The sequence below is a fragment of the Callospermophilus lateralis genome, chromosome 15, assembly GCF_048772815.1.
Source record: "Callospermophilus lateralis isolate mCalLat2 chromosome 15, mCalLat2.hap1, whole genome shotgun sequence".
Taxonomy (NCBI): Eukaryota; Metazoa; Chordata; class Mammalia; order Rodentia; family Sciuridae; genus Callospermophilus; species Callospermophilus lateralis.
In genome coordinates, this window is record NC_135319.1 from 32,744,081 (window position 1) to 32,771,242 (window position 27,162).

Here is a 27,162-nt window from a genome sequence, read left to right on the forward strand (position 1 = left end):
AACTTGAGGTGGCCTTATTGTAAGTAACTCTGGGACACTGTGACTCATCCCTTCCCAGATGGGAACATATGACTAAATTCTACAAAAACTGAGAAAATAAAAAAGGGAGTAGAATCAAGAAGTATTAAATCTGAAGGAGTTCTTGGAGTTGACCCAATCTATAACCTCTTCCCCAATTTTACAAATGTAAACTGAGTTGATGTGATGTGTGCTGTGTAGTCAGGAATTGGTTCGAGGATCCAATTAGGCATGTTTGCTTAGGGAAAGGGAGATCAAGAAGTTTGTTTATATATCTGTAATTTCTCTTAATTAGAGCTGAAGTCAGGATTGGAATCTAGGTACAAACAGAGAAAACAGTCATTTTTCCTCAGTTTATCTTTCAAGCAGTCTTTGGATCTACTGAATTGAATGCTTACCAATTATATGGATGTGGTAGAATAACTAAAGACCAAGGATTAAGGTGGATGAGAAATTTACCATTGTCCAGTCTATAATATTTTCTAATCAGGATTCAGGAGAACCCCAACAAATAAAATCACCAGATATCTTAGAAAGACAGTTAGATGGCTCAGGTGAATGGCAGTAGGAGGATTTAATTGCTTTTTTAAAAACAAATTCCAATACCACAGACAAACACACACACGTGCAGAAATGAAGATGCAAATCCTATCACAAGACCCAAGTCAAAAACTGAGAACTCTAGACTAGTAGAAGAAAAGCGATATTGACAAGACTCAATATATATATTTCTGCTAAGTGGAAACAAGAAGTTAGGAAGCTTTTCAACCCACCAAGAAGATATGAAAAACACACAAAAAGAGGACATACCATAAATCACATGATGGGCAAAAGAAACCTCAGGTTGAGGACCAGTCCCCAAAACAGTGCACAGGTAAGCCCCATTTATCTGTAGCGGAGCAAATGGATCAAGAAATTCCAATAGTAGAAGTTAAAGTATAAGGAGCAAATCTAGTATCATTAGTGTTATTATTTATATATGATTTATTTATATATGATATTTCATAGATGGAAGCATACGAAAACACTCGTGGATCATCTTCTTATGAGACAAAAGAAACTGGTTATTTTATGTTTTTTTTCTTTAGACATAACAAACAAATATCTATGCACCAAACAATGGGGCATCTATGTATATCAAACAAACACTTCTCAACTACAAGAACCAAATAGAACACAATACAATAATACTGGGTGACTTTAAATATACCTCTCTCACCACTGGATAGATTGTTCCAAACCAAAACTAAACAATTAAACTACAGAGCTCAATAATACAATCAATAATTTGGACTTATATATAAGACCTATATAGAATATTCTATCCATCAACGAGTGAATACACTTTCTTCTCAGTAGCAGATAGATCCTTCTCCAAAATAGACCTTATGTTATGCCACAGAGCAAGTCTTCGCAAATTTAAAAAAATAGAGATACTACCTTGCATTCTATCTGACCATAATGGAATGAAATTAGAAATCAATGATAAGATAAAAAACTAGAAGCTACTCCAACACCTGGAGACCAGACAATATGCTACTCAATGATGCATGGATAACAGAAGACATCATGGAGGAGATAAATGAGCACTCCGAAACAACTTATCAAAATTCTATTGGACACTATGAAGGCAGTGCTAAGAGGAAAGTTGATTGCATTAAGCACATTCATTAAAAGAAAAAAATGGTCAAATAAACAACCTGACATTACATCTCAAAGCCCTAGAAAAAGAACAAACCAACAATAAAAGTAGCAGAAGATAGGAAATAATTAAAATCAGGGCAGAAATCAATGAAATTGAAACAGTACATTTCCAAAAATTGACAAAACAAAAAGGTGGTACTTTGAAAATAAAATAAATAAACCTTTAGCCACCCTAACAAAGAGAAGGAGAGAGAAAACTCAAATTACTAAAATTTGTGATGAAAAAGAAAATATCACAACAGACACTATTGAAAAACAATAGAAGACAATAAGAAACTATTTTGAAAATTTCTACTCCAGTAAAAGAGAAAACCTCAAAGACATTGACAAATTTCTAGAGGCATATGATCAACCCAAACTAATTCAAAGGGACATGCACAATTTAAACAGATCAATTTCAAGTAAGGAAGAAGACACCATCAAAAGCCAATAAAGAAAATCCTGGGATCAGACAGATTCACAGCTGAGTTCTACAAGACTTACAAAGAAGAATTAATACCAGTACTCCTCAAATTATTCCAAGACATAGAAAAGGAGGGAACCCTTCCAAACTAATTCTATGAAGCTAGTACCATCCTGATACCAAAACCATGTAGAGACACATAAAGGAAAGAAAATTTTAGATAAGTATCCCTCATGAACATTGATGTAAAATTAATAAAATTCTGGTAAATCACATACAAAAACATAAAAATATAGTGCACCAGATTGAGTAGGTTCATTCCAGGGATGCAAGGTTGGTTCAACATATGGAAATCAATAAATATAATTCATCACATCAATAGACTTAAAGAATCATGTGGTTATATCAATTGATGCAGAGAAAACATTTGACAAAATACACCACCCCTTCATGTTCAAAATACTAGAAAAACTAGGAATAGTAGGAACACACTTCAACATTGTAAAAGCTATCTATGTTAAACCCAAGGTCAACATCATTCTAAATGGAGAAAAATTGGAAGCATTCCCTCTAAAAACTGGAACAAGGCAGGGATTCCCTCCTTCAGCATTTCTATTCAACTAATACTTGAAACTCTAGCCACAGCAATTAGACAGATGAAAGAAATTAAAAGGATATGAATAGGAAAAGAAGAACTCAAACTATCATTTGCTGATGACATGATTCTATACTAACAGGATCAAAAAAAACTCTATCAGAAAACTTCTAGAATTAATAAATAAATTCAGCAAAGTAGCACAATATAAAATCAATACCCATAAATCAAATGCTTTTCTATATATCAGTAATGAATCCTCTGAAAGAGAAATTAGGAAAACTACCCCATTCACAGTAGCCTCAAAAAAATAAAACAAAACAAAATACTTGGGAATCAACAAAAGAGGTGAAAGACCTCTACAATGAAAATACAGAACACTAAAGAAAGAAATTGAAGAAGTCCTTAGAATATGAAAAGATCTCTTGCAAAATTAATATTGTCAAATGGTCATTCTACTCAAAGTGCTATACAGATTCAATGTGATTCCAATTAAAATCCCAGCATCATTCCTTATAGAATAGAAAAAGCAATCATGAAATTCATTTGGAAAAATAAGAGACCCAGAATAGCCAAAGCAATCCTTAGTAAGAAGAGTGAAACAGGAGGCATCACAATACTACACCTTAAAACTACAAAGCTATAGTAACAAATCAGCATGGTATTGGCACAAAAATAGACATGTAGACCAATGGTATAGAATAGAAGACACAGAGACAAGCCCACATAAATAGAGTTATCCCATAGATGGGAAATCCCATAGATAAGATATAGATAAGATATCTCATATATAAGATATCTCTTGTATCTCTAGACCAAGGAGCTAAAAACATACATTGGAGAAAAGATAGCCTCTTCAACAAATGGTGCTGGGAGAACTGGAAATCCATATGCAACAAAATGAAAATAAACCCCTAATTCTCACCATGCACAAAACTCAAAGTGGATCAATGATCTAAGAATTAGACCAGAGACCCTGATCCTAATAGTGGAAAAAGTAGGCCCAAATGTTCATCATGTCAGATCAGCCCCTTACTTCTATAACAAGACTCCTAAAGCACAAGAAATAAATCAAGAATTAATAAATGGAATGGATTCAAACTAAAAAGCTTCTTCTCAACAAAAGAAACAATCAATGAGGTGAAGAGAAAGTCTACATTTTGGGGGCTAATTTTTGCCACAAGCACATCAGAGCACTAATCTCCAAGATATATGAAGAAATCAAAAAACTTAACACCAAAAATACAGACAACCCAATCAATAAATGGCCTAAGACACTGAACAGATACTTCTCAGAACAAGCTATACGATCAATCAATAAATAGATAAAAAAATGCCCAACATGTCTAGTAATTAGAGAAATGCAAATCAAAACTACTCTAAGATTTAATCTTAAGCCACTCAGAATGGTAATTATCAAGAATATAAACATCAATAAGTTTTGGCAAGGATGTGGGGGAAAAGCCACACTCATAAATTGCTGGTAGGACTGCAAATTGGTGCAACCAATCTGAAAAGCAGTATGGAGATTCCTTAGAAAATTTAGAATGGAACCACCATCTGACCCAGCTATTCCACTCCTTGATCTATACCCAGAGGACTTAAAAATCGGTGTAATATCATAATGCAGCCATATCAGTGTTCATAGCAGCTCAATTCACAATAGCTAAACTGTGGAGCCAACCTAGATGCCCTTCAGTGGATGAATGGATTAAAAAATGTGGCATATATACATGATGGAATTTTACTCATCAATAAAAGAGAATAAAATCATGGCATTTGCAGGTAAATAGATGGAGCTGGAGAAGATAATGCTAAGTGAAGTTAGCCAATTCCAAAAAACCAAATGCTGAATGTTTTCTCTGATATAAGGAGGCTGACTCATAGTGGGGTAGGGAGGAGGAGCATGGGAGGAATGGATTAATTCTAGATAGGGCAGAGGGGTGGGAGGAAAGGGAGGGAGCAGGGGATTAGCAATGATGGTGGAATGTGATAGACATCATTATCCAAAGTACATGTATAAAGACATGAATTGGTGTCAACATACTTTATATACAACCAGAGATATGAAAAATTTTGCTGTATAAGTGTAATAAGAATTATAATGCATTCCATTTAATTTTAATTTAAAAATTAAAATTAAAAATAAAAATAAAATTTAAAAAGAAAACAGCTCATAATGAGATTACAATAAATAACACCTGATCATAATAGTTAAAAAAAAATAGAAATAAACAATGCAATTGGTTACCGCAAGGCAAATGGTAACTACAACCCCATGCAAAACATGGATAAATCTCACAAATATAACATTGAACAAATGTAGCCAAGCACACAAAAGATTTTATCTAATTCATATGTAAAAGATTCAAAAATAGGCAAAAAAAAATCTGAATAGTAATTATTCTCAAAGTGGAGTAGTAACTTGAAGGAATTAGAGATATCCATTGCGCTGGTGGCGTTCTCTGTCTAGATCTAGGTATTGGTTACTCATTTCCTAAGAATTCATCTACCTACATGCTTATTATCTATGCACTTTCCCTTATATATTTTCTATTTCCATTAAAAATAACAAATAACAAAGCAAAGCTTCTCATCCATGTTCCATAGGACTCAATCACCTAAAAACGATTATTAGGCAGTTCTTCCATATGAGTGGAGTCTTTGCTTGGTGTGGTGGTGCACACCTTAATCCCAGAGGCTTGGGTTGCTAAGCCAGGAGGATCCTGAGTTCAAAGCCAGCCTCAGCAACTCAGGGAGACCCTGTCTCTAGATAAAATATATATTTTTTTTAAAAAAAGGTTTGGGATCTGGTTCAACAGTTAAGCACCCTTGGGTTCAATCCCTGGGTTCAATCCCCAGTACAAAAAAAAAAAAAGAAAAAACAGAGTGTGGTATTCATTAAGTTTGAGAAATACCGAGGACACATTTTAGATTTCCATTCTATAGATTGTTTTAATCAATGAATGTGACCCTACTAACCCTCCCCTGAGACTTCTTTTCTACTCATGCTGCCCCACTTCCAGTTTCTCTAAGGTCTCTTTCAGTACCCCAAATTGTGGTCACAACAGAAGCTGCATAAAAGAATATGGGCTAGTACATACAGTTTACACCCTGACTGGAACAAAAACCATCTGGATGGAGCACATGCTCACTATGATCAACTGATCTGTAGCACAACCTTTGCCTGGAGGCAGTCACATTCAAAATACAGCACCGCCTGCCTAAGAATGCACATTTCCATTCAGTGCTCTTGAGCCCATATGATGTCGCAGGAATACACACATCTCAGATCATTTGCAAGTTGGATACAGTGAAGGAATACAGAAAAGCAGATTTTCAAGTAAAGCTTTTCACAACTGTGATTTAGGAATGCTCAAATAATCCTAGCATTCTCATTGGATTCCAGCTTAAAAATCAATTTCTTCCAAATACTTGAAAATTATCATGAATCGACTGTTATAATCACCTAATTTTTCTAGTCACCTATGTTAAAATGAAATCACTGCTTCTTTACAGCTAGCATTGCAGTTGTTCCCAGTGGGGCAGACAGCTGCACACGTGCTTCAAGCTCTTGCCTCTTTTCTTTGAGACTTTTTCCACTTTTTTGTTACCATGAGTAAGGGTGTGAAATTTAAGGGCTATCTTTATGAATACAGAAAAATAACTCACACTATTCTGTTATCTTTAAGACATTTTTCACAACTTTAGCTATTTTACTTGGCTTAACCAAATAACTAGTTTACTTTTGACTGTTCATTTTTGCCAAGTTTTACTGGAAAACACCTACATTTAGTTTAATGCTTTTTATGGGAATGTTGAGGGGCACAGGAGGGGTGTGCCTTCGAAATGTCAAACAATTTGTCTGAAATCCATCATTTCTCTTCTAGGCATCTGAGTGTCAAGTCTTTTTTATTTTCTTTTCTATAATCCATTAGACATACCACATACCATCTTCTGCTCTAATTTAATGAAGACAAAAAAAAAAATCAGACTGGGTATTCCAAACCAATGTTTTAAGCCAAGGAATTCATAAAGGTAATCATCATAATTATATTGATTTCCATCATTAGAATTCAATTCTATATTGCAAAAAAAATCTAGAATAAGCTACTGTTGTGATTTCCAGTTCAGTGGAAAACTATCTGGATTAGGAAACATGGCTTTTATCTCAAAGCATACTTACTTAGAAGACCATATTGCAAACACCAGTCTACATGAGGCTTAGTGAATAAAGAATAAGCACAATTATATCTGAGAATGCAAAGGCCAATGGGAAAACAGAGATGCAGATAAATAAAATTAAGAAAAAAATGTTGCAGATGTTAATTTGCAAACCATAGGCATGGCTATACAATCCTAAAGCAAATGTGAAAAGTGTAACATAAATTGACTACTGGACTGGTGTCAGGTTCGAGACATGGTGAACAATCTATAAAATAACATTTTGAATTGTTTGCACCATAGCAAGGAAAAGCATTCCAACTGAACGATGGAGTATAAGCACGACAAGTTTACTAAAGAGCAAAAGTGCTTATAGTTTTAATCAGAAAGAATTTCTACTGCTGTCAAAAAAATAACAGTAAATTTCATGATCGTTTAATTCATGTTCATATGACCAGAAACAATTGCACTTACCTCATTTAAGTCCTGCTGAGTTTCAAAAGCATCTTTTGGCCAATTGGTAGCCCTCTGGTCTGTTCTGTAAGATACAAAGGAAAATTATGTCCATTTAAAAGAAACCTTTCAACAATGCACAGTTGAAGCTGGTAGCTACAGATCTGACAATGCCTCTGTTAAAATCCCTTAGTGGGGTCCCCTGACTAGAGAATAAAATCTAGACTCCTTAAAATGAACTGGAACACATTATCGTGTTTGGTGGGGTCTTTCTGACAGTCTCATCCTTGTCCACACACCCCAGCCACCCTAGCTTTCTGTTTCTTGAACACATAGTACTTGTCTGCTGTTCAAACTTCTGTACTTGCCATCTCTGGGCCCAGGCTGTTCTCCCGCAAGGACCTAAGCATTAGCTCAGCTTACATATCACCTCCCCAAGAACACCTCCAGACCTCCCTAATCAGAAGCAGCCCTCCTCCTCACGCCCTAGTACTTTCCCGTACATTTTATTCTTGGTGTGTCTTACTATCTGAAATTATGTGTTTATTGGCACTTCTGCACTAAAATGTGTAAGAAAGCATTAATTATGTTCATTTTTTACACTGCAAAATCCTCAATACATGGTAGAAGTTTAATAATTTTTGAGTAAATGAATATTATCTGATACAGTTGCTACAGAAAGATACTATTTATTCACTAAAGTCAGATTTTTAGAAATCTTATCTTCTAATCTACACAATAAATGTTACAGTGTTAGCTTACATGGTAAAGCTGGATTTTTGTCACTACATAATTTCCAGTACAAGAAAAAGGACTTAAAGGAAACCATATCACTTTGAGTCAGTTTTCTTTAGTTTAAAAAAAGAAAAGAAAAAAAAAGCCTTACTGCTGATAGTGCTGACAGATGCTTAAGTCCAAATCATGATTTGGCAAATTCTAGGTCCCAACAGCATCTGTTACACAGCATTCAAGTTTTTTTTTTTCTGCAGCAGTATGCAAGACATTATATAATAAACATTAAATTATAGTTATTATCCTTATAAAAAGGCCAGCTATCTTAATGAATAAGAGGTTTAGTCAGTAAGTTATTTATAAAAAAGATTTATTTGGGGATGTAATTAATTCTTGCTATTATTCTGCCCCAATTTGAATCTTAAAGAAAGAATATTTCTTCTCTGAATGGTCAATAAGATTAATGATTTCTAAGTGTCACATAGAAATGTGCATTTAGAAATGCCATAAGCTCAACCTCAAATGTTCTTAAGAATGAGAATTCTTTCAGGCCACTGGTGTTGCTAACTGTGTACTTTATTTATTTACTTATTTGGGGGACAGGGAGATGGGGTCTGACTATGTTGCCCAGGCAGGTCTGCACCCTTCTTCCTTAGACTCGCAAGTAGCTGTAAGCCACACCATGGCATGCACCCACCATACTTCCACACCTATACAATCAGCAGACCAATGACTAGCCAGTGGTTCTCAAACAATGTTTATAAGAATTATGGTAGCACCCGGAAAATGGAAGAGCTGTTTCTGAATAGGGGAAATATTTCCCAGTTTACACCTTTCAAACATAAATTTTTATGGGGCTTTGGACTCAGCTCCCTGTTGATGAGTGACAGGAGATGGCAAAAGAAATGGCAAACACGAACAGAGGCGGGAAGAAATCTACTGTGCAAAAAAATACAGTGTATGTTATAGAGATGCAGAGAACAGCCTTTGTATAGTACCACATACTCTCCCATAAAACTACTAACCATTACATAAACCTCCAGAACAAGTTTGATAATCATGGTCTGAAACATCAAAAGTACTTTAATTTACTAATCATCTGAATGTCTATTGGTACATGCCTGGTACTAGGGACAGAGATAAACCTTTCTCTTTGTTGGAGAAATAATATAACAACAATGAAAAGAAGCAGAGTCTATGCCTTAAGGAATCTTAAAATCTAATGGAATCTTAAAGGATAAAACTAATGAGCACATAGCCTTGAGGATATTCTAGTGGATACAAGTATGGGACATGATGTTAGAACACTAGAGAGGAATTTGAGAGGTAGAGACTAGTAAAAGACATTTTTCAAAGATAAAGCAACCAAGAGGCTTTGGGAATGAATTCAAAATATGAAATGAAGAGATGGGAGGATCAAAATGATTTCAAAGTTGTGAGCCTATGTGGCAAGAAAAATGAGAGGTGATTTTAATGTAATATTAGAAAAATATATAATTTGGAGAGAGAAAGAGAAGTAATAAATTCAGATTTAGATATTCAAAGTTGAGATAAGGCTGAAATAGAGAAGTAAAAACAGCTGGTCAGGGTTCACATGAGACATGAGCATGGGGGCTCCCGGCGGCGTGTTCAGCAGAGCACAAGTGATGATGGCAATGATCACTGTGACCCCAGGTGAGGTCACATGGTCAGGTCCTATACCAATTTCTTCCTCACTGTGTAGACAGAGCCTAGCTCTGTGCCCGGCACATGGTGCATTGCCAGTACAGATACCATTTTAGATGAATAGATAAACAGAAAAAAAAATAAACCCAAAAATGAGTTTTCATCTATTGCTTACTAGGTCTGTACTCCTGGTGTATATACCTCTCCAAGTCTCAGTTTCCTCACCTGTAAAATGAAGATAATGATAGCTACCTCATGGGCTTTCATGTGTTAAGGATAATTGGTGAATAATACGTTTAATATAGCTAACAGCAATAGAAAGTAACACATGAATTCCATAACCATAAGAATTCCATATTAGAATGATCATAATTATAATTAATGGTATATTTCATTAATAATATTAAAGTCTGGTTAATAAGCTGAAGGAGAGAAGAAATCAAGGCCATTTAGAAAACAAGAGAGACAAGCTATGAAGAAAATACAGAAGATTCTCTAAGGAGGCAAGAAGTTAACTGGAATCAGTGCTATAAATACCAGAGAAGAAAGGTATAAGAAATGGGAGTGCTATAGTTTAGATACAAGGTGTCCCCCAAAATTTCATGTGTGAGATAATGCAAGAAAGTTCAGAGGTGAAATGCTTGAACTTACAAGAGCCTAAACCTAATCAGTGGATCATCCACTGATATGAATTAACTGGGAGGTAACTAGAGGCAGGTAGGGCGATTGGAGGAGCTGGGTCAAAGGGGGCGTGCCCTTGGGGTTTATATCTTGTCTCTCATGAGGAACACTCTCTCTGCTTCCTTGTTTCCATGTCCTGAACTACTTTCTTCCACCTATGATGTTCCGTCTCACCTCAGGCCCAGAACAATGGAGTTGGCCAATTATACTGAGACGTCTGTAACCATGAGTCCCAAATAAACTGTCCCTCCTGTACCTTGTTCTTGTCAGGTCTTTTGGTTGCAGCAGAGAAAATGCTGTCTAAGACAGGGAGCATGAAGAGGATCCTAACCCTTCACCAGCCCTTACTATGACAAGCTGGATAGGCCAAAGTACATCTATTTGACTTAACAGGTAAAAGGACAGTTAAAAAAACTTCATTTAAAAAAAATGTGTCTTAAGTCCTGACTATGTCAGGTACTATTCTAGTGTTGGAAATAAAAAAAAAAAAAAAGACAAAGCAGTCTGTCCTTGTGGAATGTTTATTCCAATGGGAGAGGAGAGAATAAAAAGAAACAAACCAGAATAATCTATAATGCACCAAATGCTAGGTTTTATAGGGGAAGAGAAAGCAGGGAACACAGGACCTGCAGAAGGACTATCCAAACTCATGCTTCCATAAAGTGTAAGTCATCCAGAGACAATGAGAACAAAAACAGTGGATTAAAAAAGATAAAGGTCATGGCAGAAGAGGAAAAAGGAACCTTCCCACTGGTAAAGTACAGCAGTGAAAAGAGGAGAAATAGTCCAGTAGCTGTCTCAAATCCTCTTTTAATATTTTTAAAGATATTGCTCAAGCCATGCACAACCCTGCCAGGAAGATAGCCTACTCACAAACTATCACGCTGAAACACCCCACCCCCAAATTCTCCTGCCTCCTTCCACCCATAACAATAAAAGCAAAGTGATTAGCACATCTATATCCAATTTTACTTCTGGAGGGGGCAAAGATGAGCAAGTGAGTCAGTACCCTGCCACTCTATTATAATCTTGCCTTCTAGCCCAGGCTTCGGTAATGGGAAATTTAGTCTGCTTCTCAGAGCCCAGCCACAGTCCTTGATAGTACTGAGTGCATGACAGCTCTGATCACCACCATCATTACCTTCAAGCCTGCCATAATACACACCAGAGTTGCCACCGTCAGTTTTAATTCTCACCATCACCCACAATGCCTTCACCATCATCGATACCAATACCATTGTCATCATCACCACTAGTATTGCAAACACCTGAGGCCCAGAACAATGGAGTTGGACAATTATACACCAGCACCATCACCAACAACACCAGCACCATCACCAACAGCACCATCACCATCACCATCACCATCACCACCACCATACACACTACCATTGCCACTGTCACTACATCATTCAAAATAAAAACTTTTCAACAGAGAAATACAGAACTTAATTGTGTTCTGATATTAAAGAGTTCTGATTACAGACTTGTGAACAGCCTCTTGAAGTGCAACTTTTCTAAAACTTGTTCATGTTTCTATTTTCCCAGAACCCTCTGGTATGTGCTGAGTCAGCCTGTGCAGTCATCCTGCAGTGGACCTCTCTTTTGACATATAATGGAATTCAAAACAGCCAAGCCAACTAAGCATTATAGTATTTTCCTTGGCTGAGGACAACATCAAACCACACAATACAATCATTTGTGAAAAGGCCACATTTTAGCTTAGGATTTTATATTTATATCAACATTTTATAATTAGATTAATAGAGGAGCACGTTCCCTTCCTCAGGGAAAAGCTTGCCATCTAGTTCATGGAAGACACTCGAGAATTATCTGAAACATTCCTCTCCCTCAAGTCCAACATCCAGTTCATTACTTTCATAACCCAAATAAACTTTTGCATCTGTCCCACCTCCCATCTGGACTACCTAGTGACAAAGTTCCTTATTCTCTGATTTCCCATCTTTCCTTCTGCCCTCCCCAAACCATTTCCCACTTGAGATCTTGTCACTAGCCTTAGTGTACTACATTTAAAATAAAGAGCATATTTCTGAAAGTACCTGATGACATCCTGAAGGAGCTGGCTCCTGCCCACCTCTTCAACCACACCCTGTGACTCCCTCCCTCTCTGGGCTCTGGCTACAATGACATTGTTTCAGTTCCTTGGATGCACCATACTTCTTCACAGCTTATGTCTCCAGATGGGCTGTCCCTGTGCCCATAAAGCTCTTCCCAGGCAACTGTCTCTTCTAATAAAATAATTTATCCTTTAAATACCGGGTAGCTCCTAAGTGGGTCTCGCTTTTATATATTCTTACTGTATTATGATTTTCTACTTCAGCCGTGTAGAAGTAGAAAATTATTTCTTGGTTTCTAATCACGTATTTAATTGACTCTTTCTAATGACAGTAAGCTCAATGAGGCAGGAACCATATAAGTCTTATTTGACATTTTCTTTTTAGTGCCTATTCTGGCCTAGGTCGTATGGTGGGCCCTCGACTGTTTGTTACTGAAGTACTCATCACGGGGTTATGTGCAGCTACCAATTGCAGTTCAGCCTCGAGTGTGCACAATGACTGCAACGCAAATCAGCAAAATCATCCTCCTTCCTACCCCGGCAGCATGCTCCCCTAAGCAAATACATTTCTTCCCCCAAGAACACCTACTAACGTTTAACAAGTGACTTTCTAATCCATAATTTTGAAAATTTGGGCAGAAAGAGTAACAGGAGAGCAACAAGAGCAGCATCACAGCACAGTTTTCAGAATGCTTCGTGTAGAAACACAGCCTTAGGACGGAAAAGTGCCAACCTCAGATCACTTCTTCAGATTTAAGATAATCCACTGCATTAAGTTAAGCCTCTGTATTAGAAAGCAACACTGGGGATATACTAATGTATACCCGGATGACTGCTGGCTGGCTGTACGACTGCTGCTTCCTGAAACCCTTCTGAAAACAAAAGGTATATCCCAAGAGGACGACCGTCTGTGCAAAACATTCTTTATATAAAAACAATTGCTCTATATGCAGACACAGAGAAGATGCCAATAAATTCCAGTAATATTATTAGCAACAATAACAACCCTCAATACCAGTTAACATAAAGTGCCATTCTCTGGGAGTCTAAACCACAATGAAGGCATTTTCTTTTCAGTTAAGAATCAATTTTCTGTGCTAAATGACTGAGGTCAAATATTGGATAGCTAACTTCAGATTCTAAAACTGAGGCACAGAGTCTGAAATTATTCCCAGAGACCACCACTAACAGAAAACAAACTAGAATAAATAATCATGAACTGACTGTCCAACTCATATCCACTTGTCCAGGTCCATAAATTCCTGTAGAAAGGACAAAGGTCACAGGTAGAAACAGACCAATTCCCAGTTGCACACACTCCTAGTAAACGGGGCCCAAGCCTTAACCCACCCATACCTCCCCCCTTCCACTTCTCTAGAGATCAGAATCAACCAGTACTATTAAAACAGAAATTCCTGGGCCCAAATCCAGACTCACTGAATCAGAATTTCCTGAGGAGCAGAATGGCAAGGTGTAGTTAAGAAGCACCCCAGGGGATTCTAATTGGGAATTTTTATCCTAAAATTCTTTATCCTAAAGTTCAAGTGCAACACCCTGGGAGGAGACCAGCGGCTAAAGGGCATAGGTGAGGGACTTGTTGGAGTGCAGGAATTATTAGGTATTTCTGGCCTGGCCTCAAAGGGGATACATAACCAGAGAGGGAAAGACTGTGACTCTGGGGACACTAAGAGAAACGCCAAACACGAGCTTCCCTGGAATAGGTACCTCTCCTCACTTTGGTGGGCCAACGTAGCCAGAAATAGGCAGGATCAATGCCAATGCCTGGAAAATAGGGAAGCAGTGAATCGGGATCAGAACTGGCAGAAGGAAGATAGCAGAATAGTCATGGGGGTGGATGAAAACATCCTGTGAACCAGAAAGGAAGACCGGGATGGGATATTGAGGACATTGGGACCCAGCCAGATTGTATTTAGGACCGAGTGAGGGCAGAGGTCCCAGTAATGCATTATTAGTAGCAACAACATAGCAGCACCTGGTTTGTTGAGCAGACCACAAAGCACTGTGCTTGCATTGCCTCATTCACTGCATTAATTAATAAGTAATTATCAGATACCTGCTCCCTGTGCCAGGCAGCGTGCAGCCCAGGAGACCGAGGGGTTGTAGCTGATGCTTCAACTCTGTGAACAGTTCTAATCATTTGCTTCAACCCACCTCAAGCACCAGCCAAGTCTCCCTTTTCTGCCTCATGTATTTTTTTTTTTTTTTTTTTTTTTTTTTTGCAAGGCACAGCTTGCTCCTCAACCCTGTGTGTTACAGCCGACTGTCTGGAGGCCACTGTCTGTGGAATGAGGAATGCACAGCTCCAAATTTCAGAGTGTAAATGAGGGGCTCCTTAGAGGGGCACCAGAGTGGTGACCTACTAAGCTACACACCTGTGTGGGCTCTTCTACCTTCCCTATTATCTAGGACCTCCTCCCTCCTAAGTTCTGCTTTCAGGAGAAAACTGGAGTAAGACAGTAAGCAACATGACAAAGCAGACCCAATCTCTGTGTTTCTGGAGCTAACAGCCAGGGAAAGACAAAATCAACCAATTGCACAAATAATTTCAGGGGCAGCCATAATGAAGGGCACAAAGGATCACAGATGAATACTGGCTGCATAGGTATAAATACTTATTGTACTGGCACTGTGATATTACAGCTATGCTCAGACTTTGAACACTATAACTTTTAAAGTATGAGTCAGACTAGCTCTAAAAATGAAAGAACTTTAAAAAGAAAAGCACCCAGGATTTGAGTAGGTATTGATATAACCTAAATGCTACCTGTTCCCTATTACAACTTTTCTTTCTCTCCCAAAAGGAGAGAGTCCTGAGTCTATATTCTTCACTCACTATCTTTATTGCCAGCATCCTCTCCCATATGGATGACCTATTAGTTTATAAGATGTCTCTCAAGTACCAGAGAGTACCCAGTGTGGCTTTTTTTAAAAAGTAAATCTGAGCACGTCATTACCCTTTTCATAACCTCTAATGATTTCCCTCTGGACTTAGATAAATTCAGAACCCACACAGGACTACTCAGTCTGGTCACTCTCAGTCTTTCTGATGTCATCCAATCCCATTTCTCTGCAGTTCACTGTACTCTCCAGCCTTCCTTGTCCTGGCTGATGTGGACTTGGCACAAGCTAAACAGTATCTAGTCCAGGGTCAGTCTGAGAGTCAAGTCAGAGCAGCTTGTGTCTTCCTATATACCTTTGTTGCAATCAAGGTTCATGAGGTACATCAGACTTTTTTTTTTCAGTTTGTTTAAAATTAGTTCCTAATTCTTTTCTTTCATTAGTTATAGATTCTTCCCATGCCCCTAAGTCACCCAACACTGATTTTATGTGCCCAGCACTTTTTGTCTCCAACCCACTTTTTCTGACACCAATTTCCTTTCCTTCCTTTTAGGAATAAGCCCTTCATTATTTCATGCACAGCAGTAAACACAGGCCTAAGCTGTGCACATTAGTTACTTCTCCCTGGAAGTTGAAACTTGATCAGGAATGGAAAGCTATTAGCACTAGATCATCTAATGGGGAAACCCCAGGAGGATAAGTCCCTGTCACTGAGATTCTAGAAATTCATCTACCAGGCCTGAACCCTTTCTCTTCCCATGGCTGGGCTGGCTACCCTTAGTTCAATTTTGTAAGTTAAACCCATAATCTTCCATTAGATACCCTTTCCTTGCTTGACTTTCCACTGTTTACAAAGAACACCAACCCTCTTTCCTCTTATAAATGTAATTTTTACCAAGAAATAATCACTGGACATGCAATAATAGCCTAGGTGTCCTTTGCTGCACACAAGCCAAAAAAGTAAAGTTGCCAGAAACTTCATAATGTACAGGACCATATTCTTTTTTAAATATTATTTTAGTTGTAGTTGGACACAATATCTTTATTTATTATTTATGTGGTGCTGAGGATCGAACCCAGTGCCTCACACGTGCAAAGCGGGCGCTCTACCACTAAGCCCCCAGGACCATCTTCTTAATGCCTGTTTTCCCAATTGCCCCTTTCCACAGCCACCTAGGACCACATGGCTATGTATAGCACCTATATAAGCTTCTTCAAAATTATCTTAATGTCTAAGTTAAGCAAAAGAGTCCAAATCATTGGGGTCTCAACAGACAATTCAGGAAAATCAATTGGTTTCAAGTATGCAAAGTTTGTGATTCAACCAGCAAGAAGATAAGGCCTCACTAAAAGATGAACAGAAGAGCAGGACACGAAGGTTATCTGAATTCTGTGAAGGAGAGGCACAGAAGCACGGCAAATGCAGGCAGTGCACATAATGACCAAGTAGAGTTTGCAAAGGGCCTGTAATTCATAAAGAAGAATGGCCAAGAGAGACATAGGACTCTGGAGGGCAACCTAGAATTTTAAGAACTTTGTCTACCTACAAATCAATAAGTAGAAACTTTTCTGGGAACATTCAAAAGAATTATAGAAAAATAACCTTATATCCTATTTGAAAAGAAAAAGCAAACGACTCTTGTTTCAACTCATGTGCAGTTCAGTTGAACATTCTCTAACTACGGAGATTAATGTGGCCTGATGGGAAAAGAGAAAAGTGCAGGAAAAGCTAGAAGTGAGCTGGGCTCTGAGACCAATCTCAGAATTTGGATAAATGGACATGAAAAAGGAGACCATCAGAGACAAGAGGCTTGTGTAGGCAGTGCCTAGGTCAGTTCTGTGAAGCCAGATGGAGACCTGCATAAAGGAACTGGACTGGTCTCTGAGGATCAGCAACATCAATGTGTTAAGCATAAGCTGCAGGCCAGACTCTAAAGGAAGCTGGGCTTGTAGTATCTCCTTTAATCCTTACAACAGAAGCTCTGGGAAACAGGTCCTGTTACTTCCATGTACATCTGAAGAAGTCAAAGCCTGGAGAGGTTAGCAAATTTGTCCAAGAAAGCAAGCAGCAAAGTTGGAGTTGGCATCCAGTTCTGCCTACTTCAGAAGCCCTTCCTTTTTACATTACAGCATCTTGGATATACTTCTAGGCCCTTCCCAGAGGCTCTATTATGTGTGTTTGAATTTATTCAATAGACTGGGTGTGACCAAAATTGTTTTCTTATGTTGGTGCTAAGTTCAAGGCATTGTCTAAGAAGCATCTGATATCTGGCTCCTATTTCTACTGCTTCGCAAGCTTTCTCCTTTTGGACCCCACCCTACTTGAAAGGGCCTTGGAATTTCCTTTGTTCCTGGCATCTGCTGGTGATGGGGTGTTGAGAGCTACAGCCAAAAGGGGCCCCAGCAAACTTCGAGCTGCCAGCTGATGATTGACTCACAGCAGCCCCAGCAACTTCTAGTTGCCAACTGATTGGCTCCTCTGTGGTGATGCTCATTGGGCTGTTTCCCCGCCCTTTCAGACCACGGAGCTGCTCATTGGGGGACTTTTTTGGCTCCACCTACATGACCCAGCCAATCAGCCTCAAGAGCAAGAGGAGTGGAGGAGGTTGAGAGGCTTGTGGGAAGCTGGTGGTGGCAGTTGGGCTCTGAAGGTTTTTCCTGAGGAGCTGTGTGGTTTGGTGTGTGTGTTCTAAAAATAAAGTTTGTTTCTTTTGACAAGTGGCTCCTGAATTGTGCCCAGCCCAGACTGCGGCAATGGGGTGTTTGGAAAGAACTGTTATTGGACCCTTGAGAGGCTTAGAGCTGCTGAAGGCTTGGAAAGAACCTTTCTTCTGCTTTCATCCAGAGTCAAGCATTCAGAGAAAGAGGGGGCATAAATTCCAGTTCTAAATATCATCCAAGTCCAGGGAAATTATCTTTAATATATGCTTTCTGATACCAACTAACCCAAATCATAAAAGCCACAAATACCCCAGAAAATTCCTTTTAAGATTCTAAGATGATATAAAAAATAAAAAAAATCCATTCTCTCTTAATACTTTTTTCATATTTTTATCTACTCCAAAGTATGATATAATAGTAAATCAAACAAGGAAATTCATAGAAATAGTATGTACTATTATTTTTCTTGGATTAACAAATTTATCACTTCCCCCAATTCTACAACTAATAAGGGACTCATTGGAAAGAAAACTTGAAAAGCAACAGGAAAAAGAATATTTTTTTTAAATCACCCACAATCATCCCACCCAAAAGTCATCACCAATATTGATTTATGTCTTTTTTCAGTACGTTTCTGTACATAATTATATAAAAATGGATAGCATTATAGTACTGTTACATAATTGCTTTTTCTATTTGAGATGAACATTTACCTACTTTAATACTCAAACATGATTTTATTTTTAATTATAATTAATGCATTAATTATAAAATTAATTTCATTGGACATTTACATGCATGCATATATTGTGTCTTGATCATATTGTCCACCTTCCCTTTTCCCTCTGCCATTCCTTTTCCCATAGTCCCCTCCCCCCATCCACTTTCCTTCAAGTCCCTATTTCCATATAGGAGAGAAAATATGTGATTTTCCTTTTGTGTCTGGCTCATTTTGTTTAATATAATGTTCTCCAGTTTCATTCATTTTCCTGTAAATTACAAGATATCATTCTTCCTTGTGGCTAATATTCCACTGTGTTTATCTATATATTTTCTTTATCCATTTATCAGTTGAGGAACAGCCAAGCTGGTTTGATATCTTGGCTACTGTGAAAAGTGTTACAGTAAACAGGGGCATGCAGGTATCTCTTCTGTATGACAATTTCATTTTCTTTGAATGTACATATATGTGTGTATGTGTGTGTGTGTATATTATCCGAATATAGCTATATCATGGTGGTTCAATTTTTAATTTTTAGTAACCACTATACTTTTTTCCAGAATGAAGATCATAATTTACATTCCCACCAACAGTAAGGGTTCTTTTCTCTCCACATTCTCACCAGATTTGTTATTTTTTATAATAGGCATTCTTCCAGGGGTGAAATGGAATCTCATTTCAATGTAATTTGGTTTTGTATTTCCCTGATGGATAAAAATAGAGCTTTTTTCCCATGATTTTATTGTCATTTGTACAAGTTCTTTTGAAAAACATGTTCATTTGCCCATTTTTTGATTGGATTATTTATTTTGTTTTTAGATTTCTTTATATATTCTGGATATTAATCTTCTTTCAGATAAATAGCTGCAAAGATTTCTCTCTCATCTGTGGGTTGTCACTTCACCCCGTTACTTTGCTGTAAAGCAGCTTTTAGTTTGATGAAATCCCATTTGTTAGACTCAAATGGCTCAAAAAACAAAAGCAAGACTTATTTAGAAAATTATTGCCAATGCCAATATCTCGGAGTGTTTCCTTATGTTTTCTTCTAGTAGTTTCAATGTTTCAGGTCTTACGTTAAAGTCTTTCATCCATTTTGAGTTGAATTTTATACAAGGTGAGAGAGGAGTCTAGTTTCATATGGTTATCCAATTTTCTCAGCACCATTTGTTGAAGAGGCATCTTTTCTACAACCTATGTTTTTGGCAACTTCGTTGAGAATCAGTTAACTGTGGATGTGTGGATTTAATTCTGGGTTCTCTATTCTGTTCCACTGGTCTATGTGTTTATATGCCAATACCATGCTGTTTTTGTCACTATGGCTCTGAAGTATATTTTGAAATTGGGTATTGTGAGCCTCCCCAGCATTAGTCTTTGTTATAATTATACATAATAATGGGATTCACTGTGATATAGTCATACGTGCACAATGCATAACCCGATCTATTTCACTAACCACCCTTTCCTTTAGGTCCATCCCCCTCCCCACCACCCCTCTCTAGTGTCCATGAGAGAGAACACACAACTCTTGACTTTCTGGATCTGGCTGATCTCACTTTGCGTAAAGTTCTTCAGTTTCATCCATTTTCCCGCAAATAACATAATGTGTTCTTGTGTCTGAACCAAACTCCACTATGTGTTATATGGGATGTGTGTGTGTGTGTGTTATATGGGATATGTGTGTGTATATATCAAATATTTTTTTAAAAAATGTTTTTATAGTTGTACATGAACAAAATGCATTTTATTTATTTTTATGCAGTGTAAGGATTGAACCCAGTTCCTCACATATCTAGGCAAGCACTCTGACAATGAGCTACAGTCCCAGCCCATATTACATCTTATTTATCCACCTAGATGGGTTCCATAATCAGCACTGCTCTTTTTACTCAGAATTGCTTTGAATATTCATGGTCTTTTTGTGTGTCCATACAAATTCAGAGTGTTGTTTTTTTGTTTGTTTGTTTGGTTGGTTGGTTGGTTTTCTTTTTGTTTGTTTGTTTGGGTTTTTTTGTTGTTGTTGTTGTTGTTTTAGTTCCATGAAGAAAGTCACTGGTACTTTGAAGGGGATTGCATTGAATCAGTAGATCTGAAAACTCCAAGCTTCTTATTCTGAACTAGAATGATGGGGCCAGTGGATGAAATATAAATATCTAGTAATAAGGAGAGAAGGGATTGTATTTAATTGTTTCAAATATTCTACCCAGAGCCACAAGTTAGGATTTCAGAAATCCAGCCACATGGTTCTCTCAAAGTTATTAATTTCCTATTATAATCCTCTCTTCTTCCATAACCAGACAACTGAAAAATTTATATCCTAAATCATATTTCAGTTCACCAATTCAAAGCCTATACCTAGACAGCTTGACCTTTGAGCACAAATGAAGAAAACTATAATAGGTGAAAAAAGATTTTAAAAAATGTTTTCTATAGAAATATCTAAATATAACTCATAGAAGTAACAAAAATATCAAAAAGTCTGTAATTAGTTAAGTAAATGATGGCATATCACAGAACGGGATATTTTATAGTCATTAAATATGATAGAGCATTTTATGATGTGAAAAATATTAACTGATATAAACAAGTTACACAGCAATGTGTTTCTATTTTATATATAGAAAATATTGATGTATACACACAAATTTATTTCTCCAAATTTTTAATCCAGTATTAGTTAACAATATAAAGGGAAAATACATATAGAAGGGGTGGCTAGGAGCTATGTGTGGTAATTAACATAAATCCTGAAAAGAATAATTTCGTTGACAAATACTATAACAGAAGTAGTAGCCATTTCATCATTGACAAGATGAAAAGCAAGTGGAAGGATGGCCTCATTCTAGTGACCTCATGAGTGCTGAATACTTAATCCTAATTTAGAATTTTGACCACCTGCTTAAGTATCCTATAATCATTACTAAAATTTCTCTCTTAAATCTATTCCAAGTTAAACCAGGAGGATTTCCAAGATGTTCAGATGTTAAAGACAAGTTTTTCTGTTTTGTCTCCTAGAAATATTTCTAGTGCAGGGCTTTAATGACACCAAAGCTTGTAAAATATGTCCATTATAGGAATTATGTATTAACATGTTTATTACAGAAAACTAAATTTGTTCACTTTAGCCATGAATGAACTTATCTTGTGGTGATTAACCTATTTAGTTCTCAACTTATGGTCTTATATTGAAAAAACACACTATTGAATATAAATATCATGTGATCAGAATTTATTCTGGCCTTTCTACCCTTGGACCTATTTGAAATCAACAGTGCTTCTAGCAGATTCAGGTCCCAATGTACTCGGGAGCTCCTTTCAGACACACATCATTTTTACGCCAGTGTTAAAATAGTAACCAAAATTTAGAAATTTACATAATAGTAGCAGTGCTTATTTATGGATGGCAGGATTATAAGACATTTTTATGTCCTTGGGATTTTTTATGTTTTCCAGTATTTCATTATTGTTGTTATTAAAGGACTTTGGGGTTTCTTTTTTATCCTGATGTTTAATTGTTGTGTGATGAAAGTGCTAAAAATTTATCAAATAAGCAAGGGCAACTTCCTTTAAAGAGAGGAGAGAGAGGAGAAAGCAGGTGAGGGAGAGAATTTTCATTCCCAAAATAATCAAGTGTGGGTTCTTTATCAGCAATTTAAGGATTTAGTGTGGGATTTTGTGTGTGTGTGTGTGTGTGTGTGTGTGTGTGTGTGTGTGTGTGTACTCTACAGCAGGGAGTGGGGAATTATTTTTATCTGTGTCTTTAAGATTTTTTATTCTTAAATTACACTCTGTTCAAGTCTAACCCTCTGAACACTTACAGAATGTTGAGCATTTTCAATGTTAGAGACAGAAAGGGCCTTAGAATCATTGAACCAAATTCCTTATATGAGAAGACAGGACTTAGAATGAAGTGACCAAGATCATCTGATTAACATAAGACCCTAAATTTCTTAATTCAAATATTCTTTTCATTCTACCAAACCGCTTCTGTGCCCATGGGTAACGGCAGTGGGAATAGGTAGCGAATAACAGCCCTGACCAACTTCCCATGCAATATTCCCAGCGTAAAGTAAGTTAGGACCCACTTATTACCCAATCATTGTCAACCCTAAATATTGTCAATACAAGCTACCTTTTTCTTATCTCTACCCCATCCCTGCCACTCCCATAAAAAGCAAAACACTAGGATCACACTAACAAGGAAGAAGAATATGCCAGAGACATGCAGAGCTCTTGCTCTGGTTCAGACTAAGGAGGATTATGTCCCATGTATGGATAAAAATCCCTGGGTGTTCATTCTTTCTCTCATTCTTTCCCTTTTTAGCACAACTGATGAAGACTGTGCTTAGCTAGGCATAGTGGTGGCCCCTGTAATCCCAACTACTCTGGAAGCAGGAGGATCACAAATTCCAGGCTGGCCTGGACTATTTAGTGAAATCTCATCTTAAAAGAATGAGAAGGGGTTGGTGATGTAGCTTGGTGGTAGAGCACCCCTGGTTCAATCGCCAGTAATGGGGGAGGGGAGGGGTGGAGAGAATCTGCTCATCAGAAACACACACACACACACACACACACACACACACACACACACAAAGTTGTCCATCTCAAAAACAAAAGATGAAAGAATTTATCCCCTATGGAAAAGTTGCTGCCAACAAAACTTCCTCTTTCTAAAAAGCAACAAAGCTTTCCAGCTCTTTTTTTTTTCTTTTATCTGGATATTACAAAAATAGTGGAAACCATCAAAGACCATTATTCTTGCTGAGAATCTTCAACCTCTTCTAATTGGAGACTTCCAGAGAAAAAAGTCAGCGAACTGAAACTCACCAATGTAACCACTTACCTAATTAGCAGTAACAGTGCTATTTACACAAAGTCTTTAATAACATTAAAAGTCTAATTCTGTCACAAATTTTAAGACATATTTTAAATACAAGTGATTAATCACTCTCAAAAAATAAATTTAGCTGGGTAAGAAATCCCCAACTCCATTAGTATTCTCTGACATTCACAAATTCCCCCTTTGTCATATCTAAGGATTTACAGGATTGGCACTGGCTTTAGCTAAAAATCAGTCAGACTGCTGCATATTGCATCAAGCAGCTGCTCTAAACAGATCGATGATGATTTTCTTGGTTCTATTACTAAGGGGAATGAGAACTTTGGCACCCAGCAAAGCTCTGATTTGCTTAACTAGAAAATGAGAGAGTTGTATTAAACTATTACTAAGGCTTCTTCCAGCTCCAGCTAAATGCAGTTCTACGATTTTACATGTTTGGAAAAGCACCAGAAATTGAGTCGATGCTGTAATGTAATGTAGTGGAATGCCCTCCACTCCGATGCACTGAAAGTCCATGTTAAAATGTAAACCCACCATCTGGGGAAAGTGGCATTAAGACTATCAGCCAGCATCATATTAGGAGTTAGCTTCAGGCAGTCAGAGTTCCCAGGATGAGCAGTTGCTGGGAAGAAAAGGATTGAAATAGGCATTATAAATCAAATGCCTGTAGGAGACAGGCTAAGAGCACAAACAAATGGGAAGAGCTGAATGGGGGTGTGAAAAATTGTAGAAGTGGTCCTCAGCTCTAACTGATTGCTGCCTGAGGAATCAAGGCTCGGAGTTATCCCATCTTCAGATTTTTCCAAATAAGGGTGAAAAGCTATAAAAGCTCTCAATTTTAAAATATTGGATCAAAATATCTTAAAACATTGTACAAGTCAAATATGTCTCCACACCAAATACACCCGAGAGTTTGGATGCAGCACACTCTACCATCAAAGAACATAACATAGGGAAGGATATAACATACAAGAGGGTTGGGGGGAGGCATGGCAAATGGGAAGGACCAAGGGGCTAAAATGAAGTGAGGAAGTGAGATTGGCTTCACTAGGAAATTCAAAAGAGCAAGCAAACTTGGGGGTAGAAGATATCAAATCAGTGATGTTAAAGCTCCATATGCTTTTCTTCAGGGATTTTCTGTGGAAAAATTAAATGTAGCAGGCCAAATAAGGACTCCCCAAAGATGTCCATGTCCTCCTCCCTTACCCATTCCACCCCCACCATGTTACTTCATAGTTAAAAATATTTTGCAGATATGATTAAATTAAAGATCTTGAGATAGGATAACCCAGAATAATCCCTCTAATGAACCCAATCTAATCACATGAATCACTAAAACCAGAAAATCTGTCCTGGCCCTTGTCAAGAGGGAGATGTAATTATGGAATAAAGGCCAGAGAGATGCAATGCTGCTGGCTTTGAATACACAGGAAGGGGCCATGGTCCAGGGAACACAGGCAGCCTGTGAAAGCTGAAAAAGCAAGGAAATGGATGATCCAGAGCCTCTGAAAAGGAATACACTCCTGCCGACACCTTTATTTTGGCCCATGGAGCCATGTTAGACTTTTATCCTACAAAACTGTAAGATAATAAGTTTGTTTTGTTTTAAGCCATAAGTTGTGTCACTTACTACAATAACATCGGGGGGAAAAAAATCAATATAGTATATATAATCTGAGACTTTGGCAAAAGCATTCCTACAGCTTTCTGAAGCTCATCTACAGACAAAGACACAGGTCCCTTATGCTGGAAAGAGCCCAAGGTACAACAAAGTATAAGCTGTAGATTTGTGTGGAAAGATCAATATCTACCCCATGACCTCAAAAAGCTCTGAAATCCCACTTATAAAAGGATGAATTAATTCTCTGAAAGCTGCTCCTTAAAGTCTCAGCCACATGACATGTGAACCCTTTGTGGCTCCTTGCTACAGAATGATTTTCCTTCTTTACTTGTGGGGTTGGTTGGTTATGTTAATAACCTTTTCCCTACACTGCACACCCCCACCTCCAAGAAGGTGGCATTTTACACCTGCTGAGATTTAGCCTGGCTTCTTCCCTCACTCTCAGCCAGACCAAGGTCTGGCGTGTCCTGTTACAGTATCATGTCTCTATCAAGATTTTACTAGGCATGATGTGTCTGAACCTGGCCATATGCTGGCTTAAGACAGAAGAGGAATGTTATCAGGAATGTGAGCTACCTGACTCAAAGTTGTTTTTAGCCTCAGATCTTCTTTCACCAGTTCATCAAATTTCACAATCCCAGTAATATTTTGAATTATGTATTGTTTTAAAAAATTCCATTAGAAGGTCCTTGGGTAATGCCATCATAATTGTGATGAATAACCCTGTGGTTTAAAGGTTACCAACCTAATCTAAATGCTAAACCTAATAGTTCTAGACAGAACTGGCCTAGCATCACTCCCCATCTATGACTTAAGATCAGATCCTCTGACTGACACCAGTACATAGAAGATTCTGGAGTGCTGCTAGTTCAGAAACCTAGATTGTATGAAAATCGTAAAAGTGGGGCATTGGGGGCTAGAAGGGGAAAATGATTACAAAGTATTTTGAATCTTATAAAGGTTTGTTAAAGGTTAGCTGAAGACAAACCAAATCTGCATGTATAAGGAGAAGCTGCCAATCAATAAGACCATGCTCTAGTCCTCAGACTTAAAGAGAAAGGGCATTCCATACCTGATTTTCCCCCTCCATTATGTAGAGAAGGTCCAGGAAACTCCTTAAATTTTACCCAACCTGTGTGTGTCTGTGTGTGCATTTTCTTTCTTTCTTGTGACAGGTTACTATGAATCTGAGGATTTGAAGAAAGTACAACTCCCCGCCCCAATAATGGAATATTTAAAATAATTCTATTTTAAAAATCAATATTCTTTGCTTTTAACTACTCATATGAATGATCTCCGCCACAGAATCCTACTAGATTTCAGACTTGCGCTCTGACAACATTAAAATTATCAGTTAGCATCCCTACCATCAATAGGATATATTTAAGCCAATACCGTTTTTCCCTATCAGCCTCTGCTGAATGTCCACCCCCAAGGGACTGCCATACATTCCACACACAAGCCTGAATGATTTAGTTTTGGGTCTTGTTTGTTTTGTTTTGCTCTTATACTATTTTGAAATATGCTTGGGAACTAGTTGACCTTATTCTTGCTGAGATGCAGTCGTCAGGCTAGTGCAGGGAGACAGGGTCACTGCCTAAGTTGATTCTAGCCAGCTAACAAGTATTTTAGTTACAATTAGGCCTAAAATAGTAGGGAGAATATTCTTATCCATGAGGAAATGATATGTTTGAGTCCAACAGGTGTTATCTAAGGTCAGATAAGAATAAACAGGTAAGAGAGAGCAACTTGTGAGGAGAGTTCAGAAGGTATGTGTGAATTCACTTGGGTAATGGGTCATTTTTCCTTGCAGGTCCCCACCAACCCTTTAGGGTTCTAGGATTCTAAATTTAGTATGCTGAACGTTTTAAAGCCAATCTCTCTGTAGTTGGTTCACTTAGACTGTGCTGCCTTAGGAAAAAAAATCTAAAGGTCAAACTCAGTGGCACAACACTCCCTTTCCACTGAGTG

General features: G+C 37.7%; 1 protein-coding gene across 5 annotated transcripts in view; it reads right to left on the reverse strand.

The window, feature by feature from the left end:
- Positions 1 to 27,162, reverse strand: part of Fam13c (family with sequence similarity 13 member C) — a 118,131-nt gene that overhangs the window by 46,729 nt on the left and 44,240 nt on the right. For all 5 annotated transcript variants that reach the window (XM_076834299.1, XM_076834298.1, XM_076834295.1 and 2 more), the window contains one exon: positions 7,359 to 7,422. In XM_076834299.1, coding sequence (XP_076690414.1) covers positions 7,359 to 7,422 — 64 coding nt within the window. The remainder of the gene's footprint in view (positions 1 to 7,358; positions 7,423 to 27,162) is intronic.